The sequence below is a fragment of the Antechinus flavipes genome, chromosome 6 (genome assembly GCF_016432865.1).
Source record: "Antechinus flavipes isolate AdamAnt ecotype Samford, QLD, Australia chromosome 6, AdamAnt_v2, whole genome shotgun sequence".
Taxonomy (NCBI): domain Eukaryota; kingdom Metazoa; phylum Chordata; class Mammalia; order Dasyuromorphia; family Dasyuridae; genus Antechinus; species Antechinus flavipes.
Genome location: NC_067403.1, coordinates 177,383,203 through 177,400,019, shown reverse-complemented (window position 1 = coordinate 177,400,019; position 16,817 = coordinate 177,383,203). Strand labels below are relative to the sequence as shown.

The 16,817-nt window shown below is 39.2% G+C and overlaps 1 protein-coding gene across 1 annotated transcript in view; it reads left to right on the top strand.

The window, feature by feature from the left end:
- The first annotated feature begins 5,797 nt into the window (after positions 1-5,797).
- ADAD1 (adenosine deaminase domain containing 1) overlaps positions 5,798-16,817 on the top strand; it is a 39,403-nt gene continuing 28,383 nt past the window's right edge. The window contains exons 1-4 of the mRNA XM_051966246.1: positions 5,798-5,993; positions 8,343-8,531; positions 12,547-12,714; positions 13,752-13,820. Coding sequence (XP_051822206.1) covers positions 5,798-5,993; positions 8,343-8,531; positions 12,547-12,714; positions 13,752-13,820 — 622 coding nt within the window. The remainder of the gene's footprint in view (positions 5,994-8,342; positions 8,532-12,546; positions 12,715-13,751; positions 13,821-16,817) is intronic.

Sequence of the window (16,817 nt, the reverse complement as noted above, 5' to 3'; positions counted from 1 at the left end):
TTGTAAGATGAGTACCCACATTGATGAGATCACAGATACATGGAAACATGTAAATACTTTCTTTCTTTCTTTCTTTTTAAGCTAAAGGAGAGGTGGATTTGACTGTTTCTTAAGAACTAGAGCTGGACTAATTAATTTACTTTCTGTTTATCCCATGACTATTGAGATTCAACATGGGTATTAAAGAAAAAAGTGGATTGTGGAATTCAGTAAATGAGGAGTTGGGAATGGGAAGCAGTTTCCAAAAATAGAAATAGGGGCTTACAGCAGAGATTTCTGGTTTTTGCAATATGACCTTATTCCAGATCATATGTATAGATCTGCAGAAAAAGTATATGTTGGATAGAGAGTTTTAGCCTTGATGATTGATAGACTAACAAAAGGAATAACTTACTACTACCCAGAAAAGAATGCTGATCACAAAGCAAGAAAAACTTCAAAAAAAGAGATATAGATTTGATCAGACTACAAGACAATGACTCAAGCCCCAAAATACTTGCAATACTTGCCCATGGTTGCAAAAATGCTTCAGTTGTGGTCGATATAGGTTTCCTGATAATGTTCCTCTACCATACTTCCACAGCCTATGGGGTGGCAAAAATCCTCAAAGAGAAACATCATTCCATTATAGAGGGTTCCTAAAGAGATTTATAGCAAGAGAAGTACCCATTTTATATTAGTTTCATTAGCTAAGCTGCTTTCATCCTAGCCAATTACTCAATGTCTCCATTATGCCTATCATCCCAGTCATCATGATTAACCATTCCTGATTAGAGTTAAGGGGGACTTAAAACCTCCTTTGCTAAATTGCTGAGGAGCTAAATATCCCCCTGGCCAAAGTCCTTCCTGTAGCCGTGCTAACCCTTAGGTGCAGACCATTTGATTCTCATAAGCTCAGTTCCTATGAGATAGTAACATAATGCCCAATGCCTCTGCATCCATGGGTGGGAAGCATAGCAGTAAAGGCTCCTTCCTACAGTACTGTATCAGGTTGGCTCAGAAAATATCAGAGATTTATCAACTTGTCTCATCTCATTCTTTAGAAATTCCAACTGATACTCAGACCCTGTTCCAGCCTCTTGGCTTGATCTCCCAGAAATGTCAACTCTGAAAACACTCCTTGAAGCCACAATGGAAAAGTCTCTTTGAAATTCTGCTCACAAACCCCACTGCAACCAAATTCCAGGGAATAGAATCCTTGATCCACATCTCAAAAAGTAGACTAGACCATAGAACCTGCAGGTGACTTGACCTTGAAAATGTAACAGTCCAAAGCAACCAACATCTTCTGAAATAGATAACTGTTCCCAAGAATCCCAGGCAGATGATGGTCAACATGTATGGATGCCCTGCTCTCTCTGAATCACCCACTCAGGAGCTGAATAGAATGCTTCTCAAACCATTAACCATTGGGCCCAAATTCAGGGCTCCACCCTCTTGAATCTTTAGCCAAAGCCACCCTGTTAGAAATCTGGCTAATGACCACAGTAGTTGCACTCTATTTTACTGACTCTCCAAGACTGCATGTTCCTACAATCTTTGTTCCTCCCCATGTTAAACCAAGAAGCCCCAAACTGTTTCACAGATCAGTAACTTGTGTAAAGGGAGCAGCTCATAACCTCTATCCCTATTCTCATGACGCCACCATAGTTGTAAGCACTAAAACACCTGCCTGTAGACAAAAAAGAATGCCCTGAATGAAGGTTAAAAGATTTCACCATAGATTTTAGAGTCCCTAGGATAAGCAAACCCTTACCTGTAGGGTCCATTACACTTTCAAGGGTCTTTTTAGAAACTCAGGCTCTGCTCTACACTCTAGGTACAAGTGGCAAAATGGGCCTCTATCTTGAATTTCTAAATCTCATGCAATGTAATTCTATCTTCATTCTGAACACCTCAGAGATTGCTCCTCTAATTACCCCGACTTGACCCTTCTGGCCAGCTTCTGCAAGCCACAGATTTCCCTGAATGGAACTGGGCCATTTTATAAAATTGCAGATGCTCTCTGTAGGAAGTGGAACCTGTCCTTACAAATGAGACATCAGAGTTTTGATCTTTATCCCCAATAAAAGCAATTAAAGGAGTCTATTCAATTTTCAGGTTAGTATAGGAAATCACAGGAAGGCTTCTAGCTCCATAACTTTCCCAGAACTAAATAGCTATATCTGAAAATATTCTACTCCATAAGTTTAACTCACTCTGCCTACCATTCAACTTCTAATCCCCATATCTTTGCCATTGAATTGCCTTTTTCCATAGTACTATTTTTCTTATATGGCTCTATTCTATATTGCAGTCTCCTTAGTTTGTAAGAAAGCCTCTGTGCTTGTTTATATCCTATCCAAATAATCCCTTTTTTAAGGAAACCACTCTGCTGAAGTTCCTCTCTGGTTAAGACTGTTCCTCCACTGACAACAAAAGCTTGTTTTCCTGCCTGTTCTGGCCCTGTTGACATCTGTTGAATCTCTGCTAGTACTGAAGCCACCTGTACCTATATGTCAGGAACTTCTCAGAAGAATTAGCCATGAGCCTGGAGTATACAGGGAAACTTGTTACCAGCTAACAAATATAGGTTGATTCACTAGTCCTCATGGTTTTGAAAAATTGATGTACTAAGGGGGAAGGAAGGAATGAGTCCATCCTTGGGGAGAAATGTTGTCTCTTTGTCAACAAATCCTCTCAAACAGAGGAGATCTTAGCAGTCTAAATAAGCAAGAAGACGACTTATGGAACAGGGGCCAAAACATTCTGAAGCATGTGTCCCCCTTAGCTTCCTTTGATCTACTCTCCTGGTTGCCTGGAAACCTTGGCAGCATTCTTCATTCTGCCCTTCTTGGTCTGATGTTTCTCTTATTTGCCTTGTTGTCTACCTTGGAAACTAGCTTTTTCTTATGTAAAATCAAAATCATGTATTAAATGAATGTTCCTCATCGATCTTTAAGAGTCGTTCCAACATTTGATCAAAAGGAGGGAATGTGAAGGCAATTATGATTTTCATGTTAAATAATATGATATGTTTAGCGAGTATACTAACAATTTATATTTTTCAGAGCTGTGTTTTCTGGCTTGAGAGTCAGAAACTCACAATGCAGCTTAAAATTATCAATCATTCCGGCAATTGCTATATTCTTATACCATACTGTATGTATGGTATGTATACCATATATGTGTATACATATTGTGTATGATAAATGAAGTGAAATGAAGTTTACAGAAAACTGTTTCCATCACAGAATTCTGTTTCTGTGCCCTAGGTGGGAGGCTGTCAGGATCCTCAAGATTTGAAACTTATGACTGTCATATCATCTTCCACTTATGGACTTGTCCTGCTAAATCACTCAAATCTTGGGAATGATTGCATTGTAACCTACCTTCCCCCTCTTTTCCCACTTAGGATTTGTGTATAAAATTTCTGCTTTTACTGCAACAGATGAGATCTTCCCAAGAGAGCATCCAGTTTGCAAACCACATCCCTCCCTCTGAAAAAAAGATTAATTAAACTGCTACTTGATCCCTAAAAACCTTTCTCTAAGCCTGCTTTGTGTGGCTCCAGCTATTTACAATTTAAAGATGGATACAGCAAAATTCTGTTAACACCATAAAGGACTGGAAAATTCCAAGAACAATAGGAATTCTGATCTAAAAGCATTTAATTTAGAATGAGAAATGATTCTTCAAGCTCTTAAACCAGAATAGTCAGCTGATGATACACCCGAATATGGACATCTTTTGAAAAGCCCTGTCCCTCAGGAATATCAATGATAAATTGGTTAATTGCAGGCAGTGTTAATGAGGGTTAGAAGTTTAGCAGATGGGGATGCTGGGAAAGCCAGCTCTGAAGATTTAAAGAATTAGGACTGGAAATGGACTAACACGCAGGAAGGTTCCCCTGCTTCCCCTCCCCCCCTGCCCCATTTCTGTTTGTTGCGGGTTGCGTGGATGCTAGTTGCACATGGTGGTGTTGCCAAATGAAGAGTGTCAGCCTGGCTCTTACCCCTGTTTTCGGGGGAAAAAAATTTTAACTCCCAGCGCCTGATCCACAGTAAGCGTTTAATATACGTTTACGAGGCACCTGCAGTCCCAGTGAAGGATCCCGGGAAGGCACGACCTCCAGACTCCACGTATTCAGCGTGGCGAGGAGCACCTCAGGCTGCGCGCGTCCACGGGCGCACTCACGAGACGCAGGAGGTATCGCGCCTCCGCCTCCATCCCCGCCCACCTCGTGCGTCCGCGTGCTGCCCGCAGGGGGCGGGGCGGTCCGAAGCCATGATCCAGAGAACTTGAAGCATGATTGGTCGCAATAGCGGTAGGGGCGGGCCAAAGCAGGCGTGAGGCGGTTGATGATTGGGCAAGCCGGCGCGAGCGCGGCCCGGTCCTGCAGGAGGCGCCCGCCTATTTGAAAGACGCGACCTCGCGCCCCAGGGCTTTCTTCGACCCACCTTCCACCCTGGTCCCAGCGGCGGCGTCGGCGACGGAGGCGGCGACGGAAGCGAAGACGGAGGCGGAGGAGGCGGCAGAGGAGGAGGCGGGGGCGGCGGCTCCGAGGCAAGGCAGAGCGGGCCAGCGGGGGCTGGGGCGGGCTGTATGCCGCGGCGTCCGCCGCTGGAGGCCCGGGCCCTGGGTTCGAATCCCGTCTCTGTCGCCCCCTCCCGGACCGCCCTGGCCCACTCCTCGGGGTGACCGGATCTTTCTCCGATAGCTCTGAGCCCCGGAGCCCGACATTAGGTCCCAGTGGCCCCTCCACGTCCGGTGCTTTTACAAAGAAGGAAACTGAGGCAGTGTCCACGAGGCTGGCGGCTGGGCCCGGGCCGAGAAGGGATGGGGGTGGTGGTAGTTGGGATTTGCAGACAAAGTGGTGCTGGTGGGAGGTCTTAGTTGGAAAAGTCGACTGTGCAAGGCTGGGATTGCATCAAACCGGAACCTCTCCGATGAGCCCATGCAGGTGGTCTGCACCTTCTGGTCCAACCTCTCGGGAGGTTGGAAGGGAGATCATTTATGAACCGCCTACTGTGTGCTAAGAGACCGCGGTGAGGTGAAGACTCCAGCTAGGAGTCACCAGTCGGTGAGAGTCAGAGACTTGAACCAGTATCTTTCACTCCGGCTGTCTTTTCTTCTTAAAGGCTCCCAAATGCAAGGTCAAAGATGGGGCCTCGGACCCCAGATTTCACGAACAGAGAGACGACGCTTCCCCCGGGGACCTACCCGCTTTGCAATTCAGAGTTTTGAGTAGAAAAATTAAGTGCTTCACGTGTCACGCCCTTAGAGGCCACATTTGAACCCAAGTCCAAAGCCCCCCCTTTTTTTACTCCTCCACCCTGCCCTCTCCTTTTTTGGTTAAATTTTAACATGCAAAAGAATCCTCTTAACTATTTTTTTAAAAAAGTAGATTGTTACAACCAGCAAAATCAACCTTTTGTACTGAATCATGGATAAATAAATGACTCTAAACGGGCAGTTTTTCGCCTCTTTAAAAGGATTGAGGATTTGAGTGAATCACCTAGGATGGGCAACTATGAATGTATTGTAATCAGTACTCCTGGAGGGAATCCTGACAATGATTAGTTCTTGGTTCCATTGGAGTAGAAAATGGGAATGTTAATGGCTGCGGGGATATTTTTTGTAAATCCATAAAATTTCAGATGCTTTTAAAATGCTATTATCATTGATTTTTAAATTGATGGTTTTGCAAGGCATAGTACCCGATGCCTGGTAGATATTTAAATGTTTATTGAATTATTCTTGTTTAGTTGATAAACGTTTTTTTCTCTCTCTCTTTTTTTAAAATCCTAATTTTCTTATGATTTCTAGGCTCAAGAAAATGTCTGGTAACAATGATTGGTTTCAGAGTTCCCGGGTTCCTAGCTTTGCTCAGATGTTGAAAAAGAACTTGCCAGTTCAACCTTCTTCAACAACAGTCAATCCTCCTCCAGGATATTCATCATCAGAGAACTATAGTGTGTCAAATTTAGCTTCTAAAGTTACGCAAGTCACAGGTATTTGTTTGTAGTAATACCTGGTTTTTTCAAATTGCTAACATCTGTTGTATTCCTTTGAAGGGTCTTTTCTTCCTCCATATCCTTCTTAAACCCCCATGGTTCAGATCTTTATCCCTTTTAGGCCTATACATATTAGAATGGTAACTAGAAATTTACATTAATATAGTAGGCCCTAATTGGCTTTTGTGACCAAATACCAGCCATATTATTGCAGGCCTGCTTCTGAATTTTCTATCATAAACAGGTTCTTCATGCCTTCATCCTTTCCCCCTTCCTTTACGTGGGTTGGTATGTAGATGCCTAATTGAACCCAGTTTATAAAAGCTCCACTTTTATCTTGCTCAAAAGTTTTTCAGCCTTTCTGGATTTCTGGAAGCCTGAATTTTTCTAGATTTGAAGGCTCTTCTCAGGTCAGATCCTGGAATTGCCTGGGCATCAACATGAATCTTTGGCTTCCCTTAGGCTGGTTTTGCTGTACCTCCAGCAGACTATGACATGGTGTCTGGTAACAATGATTGGTTTCAGAGTTTCCAGGTTCCTTCTGTCACCCTAGCTTCTGAGGATCTGGATTCAAGTTCTGCCCCAAAGCTTCCTACTTGGATTAGCTTGAGCAAATTACTTCGTCTCCTGGGCCTGTTTCCTTATTTGTGATCTTTGAGGTTCTTTGCAGTGCTAGTTCTATGATTCTCTATGAGTATTCTAACGCTTGGGGAAAAGGTGAAAAACCAGCATTTTCATCGAGAAGAATCCTGCTAGCTGAACTTGACTTCTTCTTTTGACAGGGTTCCAATTGTAGTTGATGAATAAAATGTAAAGTTGGAGTCTACTTAGATTTCATTTGACAAAGAATCTTATGCTTTTCTTGTGAAGAAGTAAAGAAAGAGACCTGATGATGGAACATTTATTGAGGGGATTCAAACTTGAACCAGATACAGAGTCTTCAGTGGTGAGAATGTCACAGGCTTGGCTCTGTGCTATATATGCCTGTGCCATTTTTATCAGTGACTTAAGTGTCCTTATCATATTTTCAGTTAGTATGAAGCTTGGAAAGGTCTCCAATTCATTGGATAAGGAGTGTCAAATTCAAATAGAATAAAGATCAACTTAGAAAATCACATATTGACAATATTTATGTTCCTACTGTATGTTTATTTTGTTCCATCAAACCAGTTCGTTTGGTTTGAGCAGTGAGTTTGACACCACTGCATCAGATGACTGATTGAGTATTCAAAAAGTTCTCAACAAGTTAGAACATTTAGCTGAATCTAATAAGATGAAATTTTAAATTGTGTTTTTTCTATACTTAGTAGGTTTTTTTTCAAGACCCTAGTACAAATTGGAGGAGTTGTGGCTAAACAAAATTTCATTGTTAGAAAGAATTCTAATAAATTGTAAGTTTGCTATGCATCAGCAGTAGACAAGTGATCATTCTTAGTTTGATGTCTGGAATCTGTCCTCCATACCTGGATAGCTTCACTATACTAACATATTTTAGCCTAGGGAAGCCACAGATTGTGATGTGTGGGATTCTCCCAGGGTGCCAGATCTGTTTACTGTCTCTCATATAACAAAAAGGGAGTTGGTAGGACAGGGCCTAAATTTTCCAATCCTCACTTCCATCCTTCCCCTACTATGTTATGCAGAGAAAGGTTTTAGCTGGGCAGGTCTTTAGGCTATGGGATTGTAGAAATAGAGCTGGAAGGGAACTATAGCACCATTTTGAATAAAAGAAATTGAGGCTGAGGATATAAAGTGACTTCTCCAACGGCATGCCATATCCAGTCTGGAGCCTCGATTCCAGAGCCAGTGCTGTCCACTAAAATGCAGACTTCAGGAGATCCTGAACTGCCTGAGGTTCTCTGATTATCTCACACATAAGATACCAAGAATGTGGCAAGGTAGGATGGAATTAGGGCAAAGGAGATAAGAGATGGAAATTTCAATAGGGAATAAAAGTGATGTTTGTATTATTTTAAAATGCATACTCATTTTGTGGGTGAAATCACTGAGCTCCATTTTCCACATCTATAAAATGTGGTAGATTAGAGTACCAGATCTATTTCAGCTGCAAAATTCTGTAACTCTATTAATTTAGATGTTCTTGATGTTTATTATTGCCTTTCTTGCAATTAAATGTGTTCCTAGATTGTGCTTAGTGTACCAGAATAGTTTACTGGCACCCTGTTGTCTAAATGGCAGAGTATCTATGATGGAATTTTTTTTATCTAGACCTAATGTCAGTATTGGTTTGGATGACTAAAGGAAAAGAAATCTTAAAGGCAGAGCAATAGGCTTTTTATTCTGCTTCATCTTTTTTATACTTACTTGAAGTTGTTTGTGTTTTAGGCAACTTTCCGGAACCACTGCTTTCCAAAGTAGTTCTACCTAGTCCAAATACCGTCCTTCCTCCAAAGAAGATTCCCAAGGAATTCATTATGAAGTACAAACGTGGAGAGATAAATCCAGTGTCAGCCCTCCATCAGTTTGCACAAATGCAGCGTGTGCAACTTGACCTTAAGGAAACTGTAACAACAGGCAAGTGTTTGCTAAAGTTGTCTGTACTTGTCACAGAAAGAATGAATGAACACAAGAATAATTTTAGGAAGTGCTTTTTAGGGGCACTGTGCCAGGCATAAGGAGACAAGCAAGACAAACTTGTAGTGGGTAGGGATAGAGGTGAAAAAAATGTCTCTTAGGGTCCTTTTCATTTATTGAACTTTTGGCAGGGCCCAAAGACATAGAGACCAGATCTTTCTTATGGAGACCAGATCTTTCTTATTTGTGTAGTCAGAAATGGTGATTACTAGGAGTAGGTTAGAGATGGCTTATGATACCCACCAAGGGAGTTGCCAACTAGCAATTTTTGAATTTCGTTCCTGGGTGATGGCTTTAAGGCAACATTACCAGTAGTGTTAAGTAGAATACAGTGGCCCTATTGCTGTTACCCCATTACTGAGGTTTGGCAGAAAGTTTTGTTGGATACCATTAAGCAACTTTGACATTCTTTGAAAAAATAGTTTATTTTTTTCAATTACCTGTAAAATAATTTTTAACATTTGTTTTTAAAAATTGAGAATTTCCATTTTTCTCCCTTCTCCCTCATTGAAAAGGCAAATATTTTGGTATAGGTTATACATATGTAGTTATATAAAACATTTCTATATTAGTCATGTTATGAAAGAAAATACAAAAAAAAAAAAAAACAAGACCCCTAAGAAAAATAAAGTTAAAAACAAAAGAATGCTTTATTCTGCATTGTTTTTTCTCTGGCCCTAGGTAGCATTTTTTTATTGTGAATCTTTTGGAAATGTTTACATGTATTGCTGAGAGCAGCTAAGTTTGACATCCCTTTTTTTTGGGGGGGGCAGTTTTGGTTTTAGCTTTCTCAGTCTCTGAAAGGGAATCTACAACTGGTGGGTGAAGTGTTTTTTTTCCTGGGCATAAGTTCTCTATACATGTACAGGAGATGTCTGTGCATGAATTCTCAGCATTTACGCCATTATTGTAGTGCAAGAAATATCATGTGATGCAGGTATAGGTTTGTCATGGAACTTAATTATGGCCACTTGTAGGAATATCTGAAAAGCAGCATTTAAAATTTTTTGTGCCTTCTAAGGAAAGTACATGGTATAGTAGCAAGGTTCTTTGATTTCCTTTTCATTAAATACCTACTATGTTCCCCTGGAAATACAAAGACAAAATTTGGAAAAAGCCCCTGAGGATGCTTATATTCAACTGAAAGAAACAATATATGTGCCTGTAAGTAAATACAAAGTAATTTGGGAGTAAATGAAGGCAGAAATAATTGGAAAGTTGGTAGGTTGAATTTATACCAGGGACAGATATGGTTAGTGTCACTTTGAGCTGGTGTATGTGATCTGGGACTCTTGCACAGGCCTCTCTGCAAAATACAGGAGGGCTGTTTGCTTATTGGACCCTGAGGGAGTTTTTCAGATATCAAAAATGTGGTATCCATGTCTATTCATGGTTAGTGAGTATGCCGAAGTCTGGAGGGGCCATTCAGTAAGAGAACTGCCTAAAGTGCTTCTGGGCCTGGGGATTCTTCATTGCCCAAGAACACAAAGAACCATCCACTCTGGGAAGTCAACAGACCCTGATGTATTGGCCTCATGATTTTGAAGGGATAATAATGAAAAGAAACATTGCTAAGGGATGTTACTGGCCATGAGATGGCCAGGAATTGTGGATTCTGTCAGGTAAATTCTATTAATGGGACCTGGAAACTTATCTGAGCCTGAAAATGTAGCCAAATCATGCAATGAAGAATGAATTGCTTTTCAGCTATCTGGATTTGTGATTAAAAAATTGTCATGGAGACTGTCACATAATAAGAAGGGATCAGAGGGGTCAGTGAAGATTGGTATCAGCTACCCCTTCTTGATAAGGGTTTTCTCCTCCAACCCTGTCTCAAAAAGTACCCCAGAAGGAAGTGGGATCCTCTCTATGTCATCTACTACTTGTATGCCCCAATTCTAGGATAGATGTGCTTTCGCTTTCCCTTCTTAGTATATATATTCCCTCCTCTCTTTCTCTCTCTCTTTTTAAAAATTCATTAGAATGTAACAAAACCACTTATTTTTTCCTTCCCCTTTCCCTCTCCCTCTCCCTTTCCTTTTCTCTCTCTCTCTCTCTCTCTCTCTCTCTCTCTCTCCTTTTCTCTCTCTCTCTCTCTCTCTCTCTCTCTCTCTCTCTCTCTCTCTCTCTCTCTCTCTCTCTCTCCTTTTTTCTCTCTCTCTCTCTCTCAAATTCGTTAGAATGTAATAAACCACTTCCCAAATTCCTCTCTGAGTTCTAGAGATCTGAGGAGTGGCTTGTTCTTTCTGAAGCAGCTCATCTGTCTCTGGAACTTTTTTAACTTCTGTTTTGTTGTTATTGTTGTTTTTACCCATTTTATGGCTCTCAATGACATAAGGATTCTGAAGGGGAGTCTTGTACCAGTTCCCTTATTAGAATGGAAGTTTTTCATCCTTCTTAGTTAGGCCTCACTTTTAGGGTAATGCCTGTTACAGCGTGAGTGATCCTTATAGCAGCTCTTTGATACTTGAACTTTTTTTTTCCCCTAACTGCTTGTGATTTTTTTGAGGACACTGATAGATTTCATATTCATTTTGTGCTCAAGTAGTTTTGAATAGTTTTCTTCTATGATTTCTTCAAATATATCCAGGCTTTTTTTGTTTTTCTTCTCATCATGGTTTTCAGGTAGCCCAGGAATTCTTTAATCACATCTCCTTAATTTTTCCCTAGTCACTTATTTTTGATATGTTTTCTTCAATTTAAAATTTTTTTCAGTTTTAAAATTATTATATTGTATCTGCATGTAAGGGAGGGTATAGATGATAAGGGTGACTCGGGCTTTGATAAAACACAAGTAGTAATTAATAGATAGTGTTAAAAATAGAAAAATTTCTATCTAGCAAAATGAACTCATCTTCCCCCCATCCCTGAGACCCCATCCAACTCCCAGTTGAACTTCCTACAGGGCATTACCTTTCTTATTTCCTAGTGTGGTAGGTGAAAGATAAAATGACTGAGGAAACAAAGGTTCAATCTTGTGAGCATATGATTTATTAAACAATGTATGGCAATTATTTCCCAACAATCTAGGACCATGTCTCTTTAGCTTAGGCTTAGACTCAGAATTCAGAAGGAGACAGACTTTTAATATAGTAGAAAGTCAAATTAGACCAATTGATTAAAAGGAAAATACAGCATTAAGTAATCTGATTTCTAATAGGATGAAAGATAAAGGACTTTCTAAGTTGGGCAGGGGAGAGTAAGAATAAATTTCTTTTCAGGAAATTTCAGTTCCGTGAAATCAGGAAAAAAAAGACATGTCCTATTCCCCTTAAGTTTCTATAAACAACCAAAGGAACATGGAAACAATAATTGATTATATGAGGCCAGTTGTCTAAAACATATGAGTTGTTTAAGATGTACAATTGTAAGTACTCCTTGCATAACTGTTTCTGTGTGATTTTAATTGTGAACAAATTGGGAAGGGCAGATGGTGTTGATCATTTCCAATGATGCAGCATCCAAGGAGCCAAAATCAGGGTTGGAGACCTTTATATAATATATCCTTTGAAATCTGAATACCTAGTTTTTGACTTTTTGGCTTAAACAGTAATACACTATGAACATTTAGCCACACAGACTTAAAATGTGGAATGGAGTGCCTTATGTTTACTTCTTTTGTAGGTCTTGAAGCAGAGCCTGTATAATCATTTCCTGAGATGTTATCAAGGGGATTCTTAGGAACAAGTTGAGCCAGATGACCTTTGAGGTTCCTTCTGACTTTGAGATTCTATGATTCCAAGTAAAGAAAAATAGATATTGGCTAAAAATAATCCCACAAGTGTTACATATCTGTGAAAAAAATTTAAAAGCAGCAGTATGGAATTAATGCTCTTATTTTTAAAATAATTGTTCTAAAGAGAAAAAATTTCTTTCTTTTGAACCTTTTAATCAGATTTTGAAGATTTTATTCATAGTTTAAATTCATACCAGTAACCCTGGATATTTTTTTCAGGTAATGTTATGGGTCCTTATTTTGCCTTTTGTGCTGTGGTGGATGGTATTCAATATAAAACTGGACTGGGACAAAATAAAAAAGAGTCTAGATCCAATGCAGCCAAGCTAGCCCTTGATGAGCTTTTGCAGTTGGATGATCCTGAACCAAGAAACGTAGAAACGTCAGGTGAGTGCTTTGGCCATCAAATGGTAATTCTTTCCCTTCTTCTCACACCTCCCCTCTCCTCTGTTTATTCCCCTTTTCCTTTCTCTATCTCCCATAAATAGAAACTGGACCTGTTATTTCATTCTGATAAAGAGCCTTTAGTGAGGAATATCTTATCTTGACCAAGCCTATGCCTGTTTTGTCATTATTTTTGATTCATGCTACTCTTTTTTTAAAATCAGGCTTGATTAAATCTCCTTTCTTTTTTTTTGTATTAGAAAAAAAAAATGATTTCAAAGTAGAACTTCCTGTATAGCTCCGTTTGTTTTTTCAGATGAGTCTTTGGGATTATATAGTTTGGGATTATATTTCTCAAACCTCTTTAAAGAAATTATTTTTTCTAGCCAGTTATTGAGAGAGAGAAAGAGAGAGAGAATGAAAGTGAGAGTGTGTGTGTGTGTGTGTGTGTGTGTGTGTGTGTGTGTGTGTATGAGATGATATTGTTGATCAGAAAGATCAGAGTAACAGGTACTGTATACCCTGATTACTTCCTCTCTCTTTCTTATAATTATTGATTTTAAGATTTAACAATTTTGGCTTCAAACTTCTAATGAAAGCTTTTAGACCTAGATTCCAAAATGATTGTTTTTTCCTTCCTGAATGATTCTCTGTGATGGCCCCCATACTGACCTTCTAGGTAGAAATTATAAAGAAGAAAGCAGAAAGCTTTGATTGTAAGATGCGCCAGAAGCCATGAAAAAAGCATTAATTACTGTAGAGTAGGCTCAGCTGATGTTCCACCAAAGACTTGCTGTAATGAATGGACATTCATTTGTATTATTATTCTTCACATGTATGTAGATATTTTCATGATTAATAAACTGCACATTATAAAAAAAGAAAATAGCTTTAGTTTATTGATTGTTCATATACTAATTTTTTCATAGAAAATGCTTTTTGCCATGATAGTTTATATACCACTATATCAGAAAAATTATGAAGTAGCCACCTTTAAAATTTTAATGGTCTTATGTTTCCCAATTTCTTTCTTTTAATAGGTCCTCCTCTCATCCCTGCAGAACCGATTATTTCAGCTGAGTCGAATTATGTTTCCAAGGTGCATTACGGTAGGAAAGTCTTTACATTCTTGTTTGGTACCAGCTGTACCATCTAAAGAAATATTACATATATAAACTTGCTTCAGATTTCTGTGTTTTTGTAGATCCTCAGCTGAGAAAGATATGATTGATCTGATTTTGTAAATATATGTTCAACATTTGGTGTGGCCAAAATTATTTTCTTTGTAGTCAACCTGAAGATGAACCATCTCACCCTTAGTGAGGCTATCCTTGAATGGCAGCCATGGTAATACTATTAGTGGATTAGGCTTTTGAAGACTTTCCAACTTAGAAAAGATAGAAAAGCTTCAAAAATTGGTCTCCACTGGCATTGCTATTAATTGTTTGGTTACCTTGGTCCTGGGCATGATGAGTTTTTGGGTGGCAGACACTGAAAGTTAATTCCATTGGAGTTATATATGAAAACTGAATTACTATGTATTAGCTTTCTGAGCCCAAGTAAAACCATTGCTAAGGGGAAAGGGAATTTGGCTTCACCTGAACTTTTGATTCTTCTGAAAATTACAGAGAATAGATAAAACTCTACTGGAGGCCAAGGAGCAAACAAGCTATCTAATTCCTCCCCTGAAATTGAAGACCCAGATTTGTGAGCAGCCAGCTCTTCAGTCTCTAGTCTGTTGCTAGAGCAGGGCTTCTTAACCTTTTTTGTGTGCCTTGAGTGATCTAATGACACCTAGAAATTCCTCGGAATGATCTTTTAAAATCTGTTAAATAAAATGCATAGCATTAGAGTGGAAACCAACTACATTGAAATAGTTATCAAAATGGAAAAAACAAAACAAAATCAAATCTTAGGCCCCAGATAAAGAGACTTTTGTTTTAGAGCTTACTGAGCTAAATATGTATGACATCTTTTTACCTACATTCCAATGGCAGTGACTTGTCAGTGACTCGGGAACACTGTCACATGACTGTTCAGCAGAAAGCAGTAAGGTCACTGTGCCATACCATTTCTTCTTGGTCCAGAAAACTAGATTTAGAGGACTTGACCCTTTAATGTTTCATATACTGAGGACCTCAAGTATTTGTAATTTCTATTAGACTGGGGGAAAAATAATATAGATTTACATCCTTTTTATCCCTTTATCTCTATTGCACCACCTTAAAGCCTGGGCTTTCAACTCCATAGGCAGAAATTTCCCAGAAGTATGCCTGATAAAAAAGTACCTCAGATTGCTAGTGTTAGTGGTCTCTGATTCCATGCTAGCTTCTCTAGTCCAAAAGAGCTCTATTCTCACTTTAGATCTCTAAGGAACAAGGTGAGAGCCCTCAGTGTTTACCTTCCCTTTCCATGGCATGTCTACATAGCTGCCTGGTTGAGTGAATTTTCTTAGTTCATTTTCATCTAGGTACAGCTTTGCTCCTGAGCCTCATGTGATTTCTTGTTGCCTTTGGAAGAAACCTGACCTCTATGGCTTAGTTTTCAAGTCAGGTCAGGTCCTGGAATATCACTGGTTACCAGTGTGAATCCTTGACTCTGCTTGGATGGATCCTTCTCACTGTGCCTCCAGCCCATCTCTGTGAAGTTATATTCAGTTTTGGATAGAGTCCTGGAGAAAAAATATAACTAACTAGAGCATGTCCAAAGAGTTTTCATGTGTGTGCTGAAAATTCTGGAGGTTATGCCTTTGGGAGAAGGACATGTGGTCATCTTCAAAGGAACCACCTGGTCATGTGAAAGAAGTGGCATTGAAGTTGGAATCCAAGGACTTGTGGTTATCTCCCAGCTGTGCTGCTTACTGCTGTGCCACCTTGGGCAAGTCCCTGTCTTTAGTGTGCCCTGTCTGACTAGAGGACCTCAAAGACTCTTTCTCTCTAAACCTTTGCTTTGATACTTAAAGCCCTCAAGTAGTACTCAGTTCTGTTGAGAGAGTAAAATTGAGAATGAGGATATGTAATCCAAATTTTATTAGCAAGGCATGCAGTTGCATAACAGATCAGATCCAAGATCCTTCAGTAGGCAGGAGGACATTGAATAATAAATGACAAATTGAAATGAAGAACAAATTGTTACATGATCTTGAGGAATGAGGATATTTCTTCTCTCTGAACAAAGTATGACAAAAAACAAAGGGTATTAAAGTACAAGTTGCACCAGAACATTTGCGGGTATTTCCATGAAATCATGAACTAAGCTTTTTTAGGAACATAAAAATGTCACCATGAATCTTAGTAACCAGTATTAAGGCTTTTCTGTCTTCTCATGAGGATTGGAATCAAGTAGAAAGAGCAGTTGGTAATAACTTGATAATTAAACAGCAAGAACATATAAGAGGTTGAAATCACATGATAAATACAATTGTGAGGCACAATGTAAATGGTAGAGTAAAAAATATCCATTAATTGATTTCTCATTCCCACAATTTTATGTTACTTTTTGATTCAGAATTCTCATGAACAGAGTTAACTGGGGAAGAAGAAACACTAGATGATGGTATTAAGATAAAGCAAAACAAAACAATTTTCAGTTACAGACCACACTCGTATGAAAACAGTAAGGAGGAGATTTTTACATGGATATAGTGTGTCCAAGAGTCTTTTTCTCCAATCTTGACTGCATTAGGATGGTCAACAATATTCAGAATGGGCCTTCCATTCTGCTGGAAATTCTTGTTTTGAATCTTCTCTCCAGGATGGAAGTCATGTAATGGAAAGTCAAAGATCTAGTTTGTACTGCAGCTCCTTCGTGAAGTCCCTTCATTCTATTTTGTAATTCCTGTCTATAAGAAGCAACAGACATATCTCTTCCCAACAATGATGTATAGATTGTGGAGAAAGGTTTTGCTTTTATGGGAAGATGACCAAACGGTATTTCAAAAGGAAAGACCTATAATTCTCACTTCAGTCTGCTTTGCAGATAAAATAAAGCAAAAGGAATTAATTCAGGTTACTAAGTGGGTTTTAGAACATAATTTACTAATAAGGATTTTAAGTTTTTTGTTTATACCCTTAATATATATAACTTTTACATGCCTGAACTCTAGA